Below are 13100 nucleotides of genomic sequence, written 5' to 3' on the forward strand. Positions count from 1 at the left end.
TTAGTTCTCTTTTTAGGAAAAGCCAGCTGAATTTAAACCAAGCAAAATGTCATCTACTCAAAAGCACTTGCGTCAATTCAGCTTTTCAGATGTCCCCCGACCGCCGCCGATTTGAAGGTCAAATCGCACAGGCGGAGCGACGCTCTAAGAGGAAGTAAGTGCTCGTTTCTCTCGGTGATTAGCAGCTGGAGTTCACCCTTTCTCTCTGTGTTCTCTGAGTGTGTTTGAGTTGGCAGTTGAATGGGTTTAATGGGCCACAGTTAAAGTTCAGCTGTTTTTCTACGTGGCCTGGTAACCGGGCTGCTGCCATGGTGTAGACAGTTCTGCAGGGAAGTGTGTGCGTGTGTGTGGTTGTAACCAGGCTGTTACTAGGGTCCAAAGTTCACTGTGTGAGTCAGGGATGAAAGGAAAAAGGGGCTTTATGTCTGGCCAGCAGACAGGTCTGTTAAATTCACTTTACCTTTTGACTTCATGTGTTGGAGCTGATCACGGCGCTGCTCTGGTAATTAATCAGCTATTTCCTGTGTTTCTACATTTAAATGGCAGCAGTAGTCAGTTAAATGGTGTGTGTGTGTGTGTGTGTGTGTGTGTGTGTGTTACCTCTCTGCTCAGGTGGTGATGGTGTGTCTCGGGGCAGCTCAGACAGAAAGACTCCCACATCGTCCAGAGCCTTGGTCACAACTGGCTCTTTAGCCCTCAAGTCCCTCCTGAAAAATCCCTGTGAAATCACACACACACACACACACACACACACACACAACTAGCTTTATTTAGAGCCAACAGGCGGACACACTGTGTGTTTACCGCTGTGACCGCCAGCAGCCCTCGTCACACGTCATGTCGCTTTTTCATACGTCAGCGGCCTAATTTGTCTAATCTTCGCAGGTCTTTAGGCCGAGGTGGAAACGCAGACAACAGTGGGCTGAAGGAACCTTTTAGTTCCTCGAAGAGTAGTTCCAGGGACGACACACCTATCTCCAGATTCTTGAGGGCCGATTCGATATGTATTGCGAGTCGATATTATGATTTATTGCGATTTTTGCTAACTTTTTTAACACTAGACCATGGGGGAAAAGTTAAATAATACACTTTCTCATTCCAGCTCGCTGCGGTTTGTTTTGGTTGACGGATACGGAAACGGATATGACGTCACAACAACCCCGATACATACACAGATGAATCGATTTCTTTCCTCACCCCCTAGTGGAAACCCAGCTGTGATCTTGGGTCCCCTGGGACATTTCAATTTTGGATCCTAAGATAAAATAGCTTCCGAGCCCCTGCTGCAGAGACACATAAAACAGCCTCAGGAGTCAACATATCCCTTCCAAGATGTAAGAAATCAAGCGCTTTACATAATGATAAAAGACATGTTGAGAAGGTTGTTGTTGTTGGACAACTTTCATGTATTTCATGTGGAACACCACTGCCACTGTCAGATCCAAGTGTCCCCTCACTAAAACGTCTCTCCATGTATTATGAAAGGCTTTGACTAAAAGCACTTTCCTTAATGCATATCTGCAAGAACCAAAACCATTTTGTAGTTTTACACATGAAATGACCAAATCAGCAGAGCCAATCATCTCGCCTTTTTTTTTTTTTGCATAAAATGGTGCATAACATTTTTTTTTTTTGTTGAACCTGTGCGACTACGCTTTCCATTTATTCTGCCTTTGATTTGCATAACATTAGTCGGAGAGGTGTGAAGTCTGCCTCAAACATGAACGGCTGCTTTTTTGCAATTAAAAACCACGAAACGCTTTATTATGAAAGTAACAAAACAGGCTCTTTTCATACTGAAAGAAAGACAGTAAAGTCAGTTGGGGTCGCTCACGATCCCGCGGGTCTCAGGGGGTTAAATGTTCGCTACGTCAGAATTTTTTCCCATATGCCATTTAGAACATCAACTCCTTTTCGAACCCTCTTTTCTAATGTAATGCTGCAAAAATGTGCATAAAAATACATTGGTGGAATCACTGCTACTCTAGGCTTTTAAAAAAGGAACAATTTTGGTGGAGATAATGTTCAGTTACTAATAACTCAACACTTGTATCCACTTGTGGAACAGAAAGCTTTCTATTTTCAGCTCCGGAATCAGCAGAAATGTCACATTCTTCGCCAAAAATGCTGCAGGGACAAGCAGCGTGTCTGTCTGCGTCCCACATAGTGTGTGTGTTTCCTCCTACCCGGTGTGTGTCCAGCTGCGTCTGCACGGCGGGGACGTCGCCCCCTACAGGCGGCTCTTTCTCCAGCTGTTGACTTTTCAGCCTCAGCCAGTTGAGCAGCTCCTGCAGCGACATGTGGAGCCTCTTCCACGGGGCCATCTCAGAGTCCAGGTGGGCCCTTTCGGGGACACAAACACAGGCTTGTTTTTGTTTTCTTGTGCTTTATATAAACTCAGGTTTTCCAGAGCGAACCCCCCTCACCTCATGCTGAGGGTCTTGTTGCGCAGGTCGTTCCAGCGCTGGCTCATGTTGTCCAGGCGTCTCTGGAGCAGAGCGCCGTCCTCCGAGTCCCCCAGCGAGGTCACGATCCTCTGCCCGTTCTCATCCAGGGAGTGATACAGCTCTGTGTGGCTGTCAATCTCTGCCTGGAGGTCCTGGTAACACACACAGTAAGAGTCAGTGGGGGAAAAAAAAAAAGCATGAGCAGTAAATTCTGTTGGAGCGCACACTTCATTTTCTTGGTAATAGCAGCCATCTTTCAGGAATTCACTTTTTTCGTTGCTCGAGTGCTCAGTAATGGGATCAGGTTCTGAGAGAGTGATTTACTCTCTAAGAGCAGCAACCACCAGGATTGAGCCATAATGCAGGGCTTAATGTATTGTGGATGGAACCTTTAGTAGCGCTGAAATGTCAAGATGTGTTATTCAGCCTGGAATCAGTTGGTATAACTTCGACAGCGGCGGTCCCACCTGTGTACATTTTCCCTTCAAACAATCCATTACTGGAGCTATTCATGTTCCTGAGAAGACCTGAGAAGGGAACAAAGTACTTGACAAACCAATCTTTGTAAAGTGAAAAGGGAATAAAGCTTACGTTAAGACTAGGGCTGTCAAACGATTAACATATTTAATCAGTTTTATTTGTTCAAAATGTACCTTAAAGGGAGATTTGTCAAGTATTTATCTTATCAACATGGGAGTGGGCAAATATATGTGTATATTTATTACTGACAAATATTGTCCAGAAAGCCTCACAGGTACTGCATTTAGCGCTATAGGTCGATCACAACCCCCAACCTCCAGACTCCTGAACACTTTTTATCCATGCGCCATAAGAGAACTGAACTCTGTAATGGAAATTCTTTCAGTATTCCAAGATGAGTCCTAATGAACGTTGAAATCAAGATCTCAAACAGATGAAATGTCTTTGTTGTATTTTATTCTTGCAAGAAGAGGCACTGGTTATACAGAGTCGCACAAAGTCTGCAGAAGAGTGCGACTCTGTATAACCAGTGCCTCTTCTTGCAAGAATAAAATACAACAAAGACATTTCATCTGTTTGGAATCTTGATTTCAACATTCATTAGGACTCATCTTGGAATATTGAAAGAATTTCCATTACAACTCTCACTAGTAATTATTCACTATCACGACTAAGTGCAATAATATATCCTGCTGGAATTGTGCAATAAACTGACTGTGAAATATTGTTTATGCTACCAGTTTATTTATTATATATGTGAGTTGTTGGGTCTATCTATTTATCTTTTTTATCTTGCTTTTATTCTTTTTTGTACCACTGAGAGGAGTTGATCTAAGGTTTCGTTGTACAGCGGTGCAATGACAATAAAGGCATTCATTCACTCATCATTTAGCACAAAAAAATATGCTCAAATCATAACATGGCAAACTCGACAGCTGTCAGTGTGTCAGTGTGCTGACTTGACTATGACTTACCCCCAAACTGCATGTGGTGATCATAAAGTGGGCATGTCTGTAAAGGGGAGACTCGTGGGTACCCATAGAACCCATTTACATTCATATATCTGGAGGTCAGAGGTCAAGGGACCCCTTTGAAAGTGGCAATGGCAGTTTTTCCTCGCCAAAATGTAGCGCAAGTTTGGAGAATTATTTAACCTTCTGACAAGCGAGTATGACATGATTGGTACCGATGGATTCATTAGGTTTTATAGTTTTCTAGTGATCCCGCTACAACCATATATCGCAACTTGTGTTAATGAAATTAGTGGCGTTAAAACAAATTATTAGTTATTATCTTGTTTACTTTGACAGCATTAGAAAAAAAAAAACTATCTAAAAAGCATCTTGTGTAGCAACGTCAATATTCTCACACAGTTACACTTTATAATCTACTTCACTAACACTCAATAAGCTTGATTTTATATCTCCAAACATTTTTTGCAACAGATGACACATTCTTCCAAAAAAGAAAATGCTTTAATTCAGCATCACAAAGCGCTTGATTTTCTACCCCAACCTGAACATGGTAGACCTTCCTGCGCAGCATCCTCAAAAACTTTTACTCTGGAATCCCAAAAACTAGACATCAAGAAGAAGAAGAAGAAGAAAAGGCGTCATCTTCTGCTACTTCTAGTCCCTCAAGATTAGCTCCCAATGTGACTGCATAAAAATGCCCTCTGTTTAAATGTGTGTGACAAAGAGAGAGATTTAGAGATGGAGAGAGGAGAGGGAGGGTAGAGTCTAGAGGGATGGAGGGAGTTAGTTACCCATAAAGAGAGAGACAGAGTTGGAGGGGTGTGAGTCAGAGTGAACGACAGAGGGGGTGAGAAAGAGAGAAGAGGAGGAGAGAGAACTTGAAAGAGTGCATAAAACGATGAGCGCTCATTTTCCAATTAAACGTTATCTGCATGCAGTGTTGTAGCACGTGCGCGTGTGTGTGCGCGCTCCCTGGATGCAACGCCGCGTTGCCGTCCGCCATTATAATTGGACACAGAAGACTATCTCAGCTCTTCATACAGTGCTGCTGTTGTACTGACGGAGCTGTGTGTGTGTGTGAAAAGGAAGTGCGTATTTGAAAAATTAATTTCCAAAAATGCTGCATGTGTGTTTCCCCTTACAGTATGTACGTTGTGTGTGCATCGTGCATACGCCGTTCCACCACAAAAGTGTGTGTGGGTGCAGGGTGAGGGCCGAAGGGTCAAAATATGTTCTCTCGCAGAACAGAGCCTTCCCTTCAACGCCCACAATGCAGTAGGGGGATTTCGCATTTGTGTGCCAGGCACCGAGCGGCCAATGAGATCTCTCCATGCTGCCGTGTCAGCATTCCTGTCATACCAGCCGGGGCAGAGAGTCAAGGAGGAGAGTCTTAAACTCTGGGTCACAGGCTGGATGGATCTGATAGATCCCATAGAACCATGTTCAATATCTTCATCACTGCTGTGAGCAGCACTATACGACAGCGTATCAGGGCCATTGTAGGTAAAAAAATAAATAAATTACGGATACGGGGGTGGGGGGTAATATTCAGAGAAGAAACGTCTGAGATCTAAGTGGTAAATCTACGAGAAAAATATACACATATAATATACTCTGAGTTTATAAAGTCATATATTTGCAAGAAAAAACTTGAGGTGCTATAAAAAGACATATCTAAACTGATATGTACCTCTGAACTAATATCTGAACTCACATCAAAAGAAGACAAAATCAAAGAAGAGAAGACATTTTCCTCACAATTTAGTGGTACAGATAAAATGTTTTATACTTCTTGTGAACATACTCCTATTGATCTTATTTCCATACATGCATTTTGTACATACAAGGGCTGTCAATCGATTAAAATATTTAATCGCAATTAATTGCATGATTGTCCATAGTTAATCACAAATTAATCAAGTATTTACTTATCAACATGGGAGTGGGCAAATATGCTGCTTTATGCAAATGTATGTATATATTTATTATTGGAAATCAATTAATAAAACAAAACAATGACAGATATTGATCCAGAAACCCTCACAGGTACTGCATTTAGCATCAAAAATATGCTCAAATCATAACATGGCAAACTGCAGCCCAACAGGCAACAACAGCTGTCAGTGTGTCAGTGTGCTGACTTGACTATGACTTGCCCCAAACTGCATGTGATTATCATAAAGTGGGCATGTCTGTAAAGGGGAGACTCGTGGGTACCCATAGAACCCATTTTCATTCACATATCTGGAGGTCAGAGGTCAAGGGACCCCTTTGAAAATGACCATGACAGTTTTTCTTTGCCAAAAGTTGGAGCGTTATTTAACCTCCTTTGCGTCAAGCTAGTGTGACATGGTTGGTACCGATGGATTTATTAGGTTTTTCTAGTTTCATATGATGTCATATGATATCTTCATGCTTCAAAACTGAGCCCACTACAACCTCCTGAATATCGGTTGCGTTAAAGAAATTAGTGGTGTTAAAACAAATTTGCGTTAATACGTTATCACAGTTTTAAATATTACAGTGAGAAATTGTACTAGAAGGAGCAGCCAGAGTGAGCTATTAGATGAAAAACTGCAACATTGCAGCTGCTGTATGCATTGAATTCAGTCTATATGCAGTATGTGTTGATTATGTCTTACACTGGAGACATTTTGACAAAAATTCAGAGCTGCAATGAAAATAAATGTTACGTCACGTCCTTCAGTTCCATCTTGACCTGAAAATCCCCCATTGGAGCTGAGTGCAGTCTGGGGAACAGGAACAGTATAACAGTGTGTCCTACCTTCCACTGGGCCAGCAGGTTGCGGGCTGCCTCCGGCTGCTCCTGCATTCTCTCCTTGTTGGTGGCGTCTATTAAAACGTTGCAGGTCGTCTCAGCCTCCGTCAGCCAGTTGAGGAACTTGTCCAGGTCGAGGTAGGACTGCTGCAGCAGCTTCAGAGCTGCCTCCAGAGCCGCCTCTCTGTCCAACACACTGGAGAGACACACACATGACAAGATACATGTTACCAAGGTAAAATTGTCAATGCTGGCTTGAGCTAACAACTGAATCTTTTTTTTTCCATTTTAAGCATTTTATTTTTTTTTATTTCAGGTTCAGTTGTTTAAAAAAAAAAAATTCGTGGGTACCCATAGAGCGTTATTAGCGTTATTTGGCCTCCTTCGCGACAAGCTAGTATGACATGGTTGGTACCAATATGTTTTCTAGTTTCATATGATACCAGTATCTTCACTCTAGCTTTAAAACTGAGCCCGCTACAACCTCAAAATTGCAAGTTGCGTTAAAGCGTTATCGCATTAACTTTGACAGCCCAAATAAAAACCTAACTTTAGTGTCAGTTTCTTCACAAGGTTTTTTAATATGTTGCTAATAGTTACAATCCTAAAGATTTTCATGAAATCAAACCTCATTTTTAAAGCTCAGACTGACAGAAAATATCAAAGACAGACTGTTATAAATTCCGTCCACAAAAATACAAAACTACATCATCTGCATAACAATGAATAGAAGTTCCATTCGCAGTTTAATTGTTTCAGCTAAGGGAAAATTAAAGTGGGCCGAGCACAGATCTTTGGGGTACTCCATTAAGTACATTAAGACACCCCTATAATGTCAAGGAATGATCAACAGAATCAAACGTCTCCTTTCTTATTTCTTTAGGAATATCAATTGCTTCTTTGAGTCTTTCTCTCTTATGTTCAAACAAGTTGTAGAACGGCGTTTATATACAGTTAGCCCGTGTCGTTACCGTCTGTTGATGTGCGTCCAGGTGGCAACCATGTTGTCGTTGACATGGGTGACCTTGTGCGTGTCGTCGTTGGCGTACAGTGTCAGCAGCTTGTCAGCCAGCGCGTTGGTTTCATCCACCGGACCCTGCCACTGCTGCAGCTCCTTCAAGAAGAGCTGAGGAATAGTGAAGAAAGAAAGGAGAGAGAAAAGAGGGAAACAATTTTAAAATGTGATGATTCACTCTCACCATCTAAATGTCTTTTGACTCATCCTCAGTGCGTAATTTTGAGCCATCTGTTTATAAATCTCACATGCAAGGTGGAAAAACGGAGTGTGCATGTAAATTATGACTAATTGTTATGCTAATTTAGACAGAAATCTCAGAGAAACATTTTTGAATCATTCACACAGTCAGTGACTGGCCCAACCTTCAGTTCAGCGTTTTGTCTCTTCACGTCTTCCACCGTGTACGTGATCTCCTGCCAGGACTCCAACCTCTCACTGGCCCGCTTGATGACATGATCCACTCCCTTCTTGGCGTCCAGCCAGTCGGTGGAGTCCTGCAGCATGTTGTGGAGCTGCTTCGTCCTGTCGGAGAGTTTGGTCTGAGAGTCTTCCCAGTGAGTCTGAAGCCTGTCGACTACAATGACAGAAAGAAAGAAAACATTTTTATAATTATAACGATAATGTGCCAGATACTGCTTTGCTGTTGTGTTTTGTTTGTTTACTGCCACTGGAGAGTGTCAAATGTTGATATGTATTTTATTCTACACAGTCTTATGTACTGAAATGTATACCTACCTATACCAACGGTGAATAACAAGTATAAAACGCCCAATCATAATTGGACTATGGGGGATATTAATTGAGGATTTGTAGCCCTTCTTTTGCTGGTACACAGAGGTTTTACCCAGGTAAAAAAAGAATGTAGAAACGAAAAGAAAATTGCATGTTTGAGCTAACGCAATACCTATTTTAAAGGATAAGACAAATGTCTAATTCTATATTTTTGGTCAACAAATCCAATGACAAGACCAAAACTTAGGGCCGGTTCTCGCCCTTTTGGGTCCCTGATATTGTTAATGTTCAGTCAGTTTCACTACAACAGCAGTTACACCGGTGAAAAGTGTATTTCTTTCTTGCTTTATTTATTAATGCCTCAATGCAGAACATTTTTTTTAACTTATTTTTTTTTAAGAGGGTGCCTAGCGCCCCCCAGAAGGTGAGGCTCTAGGCGACCGCCTATAGGGCCTATGCCTTAAGCCAGCCCTGCCAAAACTAACAGTGTGTGTGGAACATGTCACACAGTGCAACAGTGTGGCTCATTGATGTGATTTTAATAGCTTTTTTGGACAACAATGGAACAGAGGAAGAAGATATATTAGGCTTGGATACACACATAATACTTGTATATTTATTGTTGGTTTAGCTCTGCACATGGGATTTGATGACAAGAAAAATATAGAATATTCACAGACTTATCCTTTCCTTCCTTTCCTATCCTTTTAGGAGGATGGGAGGATGGTGAATTGGTGAAAATATTTCTTTCTCCAAAGGGGAGAATGACCTACTGGTTTAGTGCGTCTGGGCCTTAAGAGAAAACAGTCTTTCACAAGATTGTGTGAGTGTGTGTGTGTGTGTGTGTGTGAGACATACTGCGTTCTGTGATAGCATTGCGGGTCTCCTGGTTGCTGGTTTTGTTTTTCAGGTTCTGGGCTGCTGTGACCTGTCTCTCCAGGAGGGGGCGCCGCTGGTCCATCTCCTGCAGAGACACCTGAAAACACAAAAATCAAAGTTGATAAATCTGTTGGCCCAGTAGCCCAACAGTTCCCTCAGTGTTTTGTTGATACCAGTGATCTCTGAGGTCCTCACCTTGAGCCTGCTGATGTTGTCATCGATGTCGTCCAGGTCAGCCACCACCACGCGCTTGTTCTGCACCATGTTATCCAGCATGGTTAGCCAATCGGTGAGCTCAGCCCAGGACTTGTTGAACTGAGCCAGCGCCGCAGATTCAGGCTGGGAACTTCCTGTCAGAGTTTCATCTGGGACAAACAAACACACAGACACAATGATCAAACCATTTATTCGTGTCCAGTTTATAGACTGGACCTCTTCCTCTCTTTCTATCTCTCTCAGCATCAAGACTTCCGAGGCTTGTTTGTGTGTTGGGAGGATAAATAGGGAGTGTTCACAACCATGAACAAAAACATACATAAACCCACAAGTAAACCTGCAAACAGACCTTTGTCTGACTTTATCATCCAGGACAATCAGCTCAGTGAAACAAACCAAAAGTACTGAGGGTTAAAGAGGAGATCAACATGAGGAGTTGTTTTTGTGATTTAAACTCCATAAATATCAAAACTAATAGGTTGGAAAATGATTAATATTGCAAGTAAACCTTATTTGTTTGCAGCTATATTAATGCTCTGGATATCGAATTCATCAACTTGTATAAAAAAACATTAAATAAAAGCTGTTTTTAATGATTTTTTTAAAAATACTTACGTTATTTTTTTATGCTAATGTTATTTTTTTTTAAACCAGCCTTTTCTTTTTGTAATGCTTACATTTTTTTAATGTGTCCCAGTGTACTCCTGCATGAAACCCACAAGGCCAATTGGCACGGGGCCATTATGGAACCCATGGACAGTCCCATATAGGGCCCATTTTTCAGCCCATTTACTACCCACATGGGCCCCACATACAGATGTTGGCTGGGTTGGCTGCAGTTTATCACTGGAATTTTGTCATGTTAGCTACTTAGCTAGGTAGCTACAGCTGACAGATGTCTATCAAAGTGTGGCTTGCAGTAAAACAAAAGTCTTAGAAATATAAATTTTTTTTAATGCTAAGGTTTTTTAAAACACTAATGTTATTTTCTTAATGTTAATTTTTTAACGCTAATGTTGATTTTCTTTATGCTGGCCTTACTTAAATGACAAACGTTTTTTAGAGCTCTCTGGAGGCACACAAGTCGACTGACACACACAGAAGAAAATGAAGTCTTACTGGCTTTTTTGGCTACTAGCAGAGCAGCCATCCTCTCCTTATGCTGCCGAAGCAGCTCCAAGATCACAGTCCAGTCTTCCCTTAACTTGACGTACTTCACCTGTCACCACACACACAAAGTCAGAGACAACGACGTCACAGATAATTAACAAGAATGCTGTTTTCAATAGATAGATAACTCATTGACAGGATGTTTGATCTCCTCACTTTGTCTGGTTGGCCGAGAGGACTGTCCTTGTACAGGTGATCGGCTCGCTCCAAAACTGACTCCACTTCTGGCTGCTTGACTTGCACTTCCTCAATGAGCTGGAGAAACAAACGGACAAACTTAAAGACCCCTTTTCTGTTAGTAACCATGATGAGGTAGTTAGTGGGCGGAGTGTTAAAGGCCCCATATCGTGCTCATTTTCAGGTTCATACTTGTATTTTATGTTTCTACTAAAACATGTTTACATTCTGTAATGTTAAAAAAACACTTTATTTTCCTCATACTGTCCGTCTGAATATACCTGTATTTAGCCTCTGTCTGAAACGCTCCGTTTTAATGCACTGCAACGGAATTGCAACGGAATTGCGTTGCTAGGCAAAAGCTTGGGTCCATGTTTACTTACTGTCAGCTGATGTTGTTTACATAAACTGCAACAGGAAATAAACTGGGACACATTTAGAATGTTATTGTTTAAAACCGTGTATTGGTCTAAATATTGTATATTCGTGACATCACAAATGGACAGAAATCCTAACGGCTTGTTTCAAACGCACAATTTCTGAATATGGGCTGTGTGTATTTCTCCGTATATTGAGTGTTTTGATAGGTTAACAGTATTTATATAACACTTAAACCTGCTTTATAATATAAGACAGACCTACCTTTAAGTGGAGGCAGAATAATTCTCTGAACACGTTAGTTAACGCTGGCTAGCAAGTTTTGTCGGCTTGTTTCTTTTTAACAATGAATAAAATACTAGTTTCTCTCAATATGTGCTGTCACTCACTCTCCAGGATCACAAGTGTTAGTTGAGAAAGTTAATATTAACCATCGGGACCAGATTAGCCGACCCTTTCGACCCCTTTGTGTTAGCCTCCAGTCTTTCCTTTGTTTTGCCTCCAGTTTCACACCGTGACAGGCTGTAAAAGGGTCTATTTCATCCAATTTGGGTTTGAATTTTATGGTAATAAGGGTATATATATTGTTGAAAATGTGTGTCCTACCCTAGCTGGTGGTTCCTCGGGGCTGTGCTCTAGCTTGGCTCGGGTGCCGGACGCCCAGACTGACAGGCCGTCCAGCTCACCCTGAAACTTCTCCAGCTCCCTCAGCAGACCCTCGATCTCCAGCTGACGCTCCGGCAGAGCCCTGGACGCCTAAAGAAAAACGGGCTGTGATTTATACATAACACTCTCATCAATCAATGACTAAGGGCAGTTTGGGTTGACTTATACTCATAATGACTGTGATATTTCAGGTATGAGTTAGGCTTTCATAACTTGTCATGAGTACTACTCAGCCTGTCAAAACAGATGTATAGGGTCTTTCAAGTCTGAGAAAATAACCCTGATGACGTCATCAGGGTAGATGTGGCTGGGGGACTAAATGTATTGCAGAAAGCATGTGTTACAAATTGTGAGTATGGAGTTTACTATGTAAGGAGGGTTTAATCCAGTGTTGACCCATACAAGGGAGTTTAAATCAGGATATCTCTGCTGCTTCAATTCAAATTTACCACTGACTACAATTAAGAAGCTGATTGAAAAAATAGGTTTTCAGGACCTTTAACATGGCGAACTTGTTGGCAAACAGTTGCTTGTTTGCACATTAAGCAGACACAGAAACATTATCATTCATTTGGAGTCATGTTTGTATCCAGTGGACACCTGATGAATATAAACTCAATATTCCATCAACTCCTGAGAAAAATATCTGTTTATTTAGCTGCACTGCTCAAATGTTTACCAGCGTGTCTCTAACTGTATCTGTCTGATGTTTGGGGCGGCTACAGAACATCATGATGTACGTGGTATGATTTTATAGCCCGGTGCAGCTTTGTTCTATGGAAGCCCTGAGAGGCAAGAGAAAGTAAAAATCTGGTGATCAATTTCCAAACCTGATCTAAATGGTTTTCTCTCCTGTGTTTATGACTTGAGAACAGGTGGGGAAAAAAACAGTTTTGCCAGGTGAAAAAAACCCCACATGGTACACATATTGCATATGCATTTTTATTGGCGCTAATCTGCCGTTAGGGATAACATGAATGCTTTTAATCCTATTTAGAAACATGGGATAGTGGTGCACTTCAACCTCTAAATGAGTATTTATTACAACAACAAACGCTTAGAAAAATTATCCTGAGAAAAAAAAAAAAAAAGCCAAAACCACTTTCACCTGTTTACACAGATGAAAAGAGAAATTATCCTGGCAAAAGCTTTTGTTCACCTGTTCTTAAGTCATAAACACAGGA

The 13100-nt window shown here is 41.5% G+C and overlaps 1 protein-coding gene across 8 annotated transcripts in view; it reads right to left on the reverse strand.

Annotated features, from left to right (window-relative positions):
• dmd (dystrophin) overlaps nt 1-13100 on the reverse strand; it is a 308168-nt gene that overhangs the window by 63137 nt on the left and 231931 nt on the right. For 5 of the 8 annotated variants that reach the window (XM_074626944.1, XM_074626943.1, XM_074626939.1 and 2 more), the window contains 11 exons: nt 11857-12006; nt 10852-10950; nt 10645-10744; nt 9505-9674; nt 9289-9406; nt 8061-8272; nt 7652-7806; nt 6687-6876; nt 2427-2599; nt 2187-2343; nt 601-718 (listed from right to left, as the gene is read on the reverse strand). In XM_074626944.1, the coding sequence (XP_074483045.1) occupies nt 601-718; nt 2187-2343; nt 2427-2599; nt 6687-6876; nt 7652-7806; nt 8061-8272; nt 9289-9406; nt 9505-9674; nt 10645-10744; nt 10852-10950; nt 11857-12006 (1642 nt within the window). Of the gene's footprint in view, nt 1-600; nt 719-2186; nt 2344-2426; nt 2600-4442; nt 4588-6686; nt 6877-7651; nt 7807-8060; nt 8273-9288; nt 9407-9504; nt 9675-10644; nt 10745-10851; nt 10951-11856; nt 12007-13100 lie in introns of those variants that run through there. The other 3 variants (XM_074626945.1, XM_074626941.1, XM_074626940.1) reach the window with 2 other exon arrangements.

The sequence above is a fragment of the Sebastes fasciatus genome, chromosome 24 (genome assembly GCF_043250625.1).
Source record: "Sebastes fasciatus isolate fSebFas1 chromosome 24, fSebFas1.pri, whole genome shotgun sequence".
Taxonomy (NCBI): Eukaryota; Metazoa; Chordata; class Actinopteri; order Perciformes; family Sebastidae; genus Sebastes; species Sebastes fasciatus.